This window comes from Odontomachus brunneus, unplaced genomic scaffold (genome assembly GCF_010583005.1).
Source record: "Odontomachus brunneus isolate Ranch 3 - 2012 unplaced genomic scaffold, Obru_v1 Obru_scaffold_680, whole genome shotgun sequence".
NCBI lineage: Eukaryota > Metazoa > Arthropoda > Insecta > Hymenoptera > Formicidae > Odontomachus > Odontomachus brunneus.
In genome coordinates, this window is record NW_022640130.1 from 1 (window position 1) to 3,300 (window position 3,300).

The window sequence follows — 3,300 nt, forward strand, 5'->3', positions numbered from 1 at the left end:
AACTAGGATTTCTTTATCATGATTGGTCAATTAAATGTACTCTATCCACTGAGTAGATTTTGGAACGCAGCCAGATTGTTCCCCCGTCCACTCGAGAAGGTGAAAAAGTCATTTTAATATTTAATAATTATTCGGCACTTCCAGCGATGATCCACGCACGAAATTCATCCTGGACAAGCCGAAATTGCACAAATAACGTAAGACTATTTGTGAAATACGTTACTTGCTGCGTCACAATTCCTTTTCGGTCAATATGGCCAACTCATGAGAAACATCCAACACAGGCCGAAAGCTATTGGTTAAAAAATAAGGGGTCTATTAGACTCGTTATTTCTGATTGGCTGAAATAGTTCCAAGGTCTCCGTTATGAACCGCCACTTTCCAGATGGGGTTGAAGTGCGGTATGATTATCCAATGAGACCGATGGTTGAATTCCCCGCTTTATTTAAAGTTTGTTCGTGTTGCTTGCTTTTTTGATACTTTTACATCTAATGACTGTTGCCAATGTAGCCCAAGACTAATGATATAAATGCCGTACCTAACAAGAGTGCGTTCCGTTATATGCTCGCAAAAGTACACTTGTTTCATTCCAATTTATTGTACTAGTGCAAAAGTCTTCGTGAGAACGAACAGACTTAAGTATATGTGCTCCTCTCTGTAGGAATCGATCCATTTGTTTACGGAGGTCGTCTGCTAGCTCGACGTTTCGACAGTGTTTTGACGTTTATGCATTATGCTGTAAAAAAGTGCGCTTTTATGTAATTATTACGGGAGAACTGATCCGCAATGCCGGGAACAGAAGTTAGTATCATTTTGTACAACAAATGTATGTTTTACCAAATCAAGGATGAGTCAATTTGATATCTCAAACGTCAAACTTGATTGGGAGTCTGTAACTAAGGAAAGGCTTTTTTATAGCATCTAATAATAATTTTCTCATTATAATTATTCTATTATTTTATTTTATATATACGTATATAATTATTATTCTTAATGATATATCTAACAAATTAATAATTATTTAACATCAATGTTACTATTTTGTGGTCTCCTACATTGCATTGTATATTTAATATAAAAAATTATGCATATATAAGCCTAAGTAATAATACTTACATTAAAATTTCTTTATTCTTACATGGTCCATAATGTTTATTCAGGATAACTCTACAGAGCTAGGAGAAATTGAGAATGTTAGGGTGGTGGTGAGAGTTCGACCTTTGAGCAGCAAGGAGCTAGATAGCCACTGCAAGAACATAACAGATGTAGATGCATTAAACAGTGAAATCACTGTAGAGAATCCAAATGCAGCACAGGGAGAGCCACCAAAGGTCTTTTCCTTCGATGCAGTGTTTGATACAGATTCCACACAGGTGGACATCTATAACGAGACTGCCAGGCCAATAGTAGACAAAGTACTTCAGGGCTACAATGGAACAATCTTTGCATATGGCCAGACTGGCACTGGCAAGACTTACACTATGTCAGGTGCTAAAACCTCTCCACAGGCTAGAGGAATTATTCCAAACACATTTGCACAGATCTTTGGGCACATAGCTAAAGCTGATGAAAATCAAAAGTAAGACATTGATATATTTATTCATTGATATATGTTGCTACAAACAATATGTGCATATATTTTTATATTTTTATGTAATTATGTATACAATATAATACAACATGATATAACGTAACATTTATTATAATAAGATAGAATGAGACTGAGATTCTCATTAGTATTAAATATATTTTTGCAATTATATGAAGCAAATATTTTGCTTTATATGACTCATATATGTTTTATTTGATCATTTTAAAGATAGTCAATTGATTATTAGATAATTAACATATAATTAAGATGCTCTTACCATTGAAGTAGATTAAATATATTCCTTGCATCAAAAAGCAACCATAGAGAATAATCAACGATTAATAATTAATACTGATAGATTTCTAGTACGTGCGACGTACTTGGAAATTTACAATGAGGAAGTTCGGGACCTTCTCGGTAAAGATCAGAATACTCGGCTGGAGGTGAAGGAAAGACCAGACATTGGTGTATTTGTGAAGGATTTGAGCGGATACGTTGTGAATAATGCTGACGATTTAGATCGTATAATGTCGCTTGGCAATAAGAATCGTGAGTGATAACGTTATGTTATGTTTAACAGATTGATGTAAAACACGTTAAGAATAATTCTAAACTTGCAAATGCAGGCGTCGTCGGTGCTACTGCCATGAATGTATCTAGCTCGAGATCTCATGCGATATTTACAATTACCGTGGAATCTAGTCAGATTGGTGAAGATGGAGAGCAACATGTGAAAATGGGGAAACTCCATTTGGTGGACTTAGCCGTACGTTTAATATATATATTACACAATCGTAAAAAATGATACTGATCTAAATATTGTTTCCCAAATATATATATAACATCTTTTAGATTCCTTTCTGAAATTTCTTTATTCTGTATTTCCTCATACTTGTTGGGTTGCAGGGATCAGAAAGACAAAGTAGAACAAAGGCCACCGGGGTGCGACTTCGTGAAGCCACTAAGATTAACTTGTCACTGTCCACATTGGGAAACGTAATATCCGCGCTGGTTGATGGACAAAGTTCTCACGTGCCTTACAGGAATTCCAAACTGACCAGGTTGCTTCAGGATTCGTTGGGTGGAAATTCGAAAACATTGATGGTAAGTAGCGACGGATATTTTATGTAATTATTTATTACAAAAATATTAAAAATCTCTTGCTAATTTAATGGATATTATGCAATTATTCCACTTTAGTTTTTTTCAAACTTAAAAATGTTACCGAAATTAATGTTACTGATGATGTTGCAGTGTGCGAACATTAGTCCGGCAGACATAAATTACGATGAGACTATAAGTACTTTACGTTACGCGAATCGCGCAAAGAATATCAAGAACCGCGCGAGAATCAACGAGGATCCGAAAGACGCTCTGCTTCGTCAATTCCAAGTTGAGATTGAACAGTTGCGCAAGCAATTGGAAGAGAACGGCGCGGAGCTTTCAGAGTCGGAAGAAGAATCTGAGGATTCGGAGGAGTCAAGAGAGACGAAGCGAGACAGAAAAGTTCGACGTAGAAGAAGTCAAGTGCTGACGATGGAAGAATTGGAAGACGGGGATACCGATTCGACGGAGAAGGTCGATAAAGCTGAGAGAGATGATAAGAGCCCCGTGGATAAAGACGTCATTGAACTGAAGAGAACTCAGTAAGTTTGTTAAAATAAAAAATTATATATATATATATATATATATATATATATATATATATA

The 3,300-nt window shown here is 35.8% G+C and overlaps 1 protein-coding gene across 1 annotated transcript; it reads left to right on the forward strand.

Moving 5' to 3' along the window:
• Nucleotides 1-515: 515 nt before the first annotated feature.
• On the forward strand, nt 516-3,241 carry LOC116853752 (kinesin-II 85 kDa subunit). The gene is made up of 6 exons (XM_032834946.1): nt 516-801; nt 1,161-1,579; nt 1,950-2,140; nt 2,218-2,357; nt 2,498-2,695; nt 2,846-3,241. Exons 1-6 carry the CDS (start codon nt 787-789, stop codon nt 3,239-3,241), a joined length of 1,359 nt encoding a protein of 452 aa, XP_032690837.1. The 5' UTR covers nt 516-786.
• Nucleotides 3,242-3,300: the final 59 nt, after the last annotated feature.

Bases quoted from the DNA above. Each gene is read 5' to 3' on its own strand.
- LOC116853752 (XM_032834946.1), top strand. The intron at 2,141-2,217 runs GTGAGTGATAAC...TTGCAAATGCAG, and splicing joins GTCGCTTGGCAATAAGAATC to GCGTCGTCGGTGCTACTGCC. The intron at 2,696-2,845 runs GTAAGTAGCGAC...ATGATGTTGCAG, and splicing joins GAAATTCGAAAACATTGATG to TGTGCGAACATTAGTCCGGC.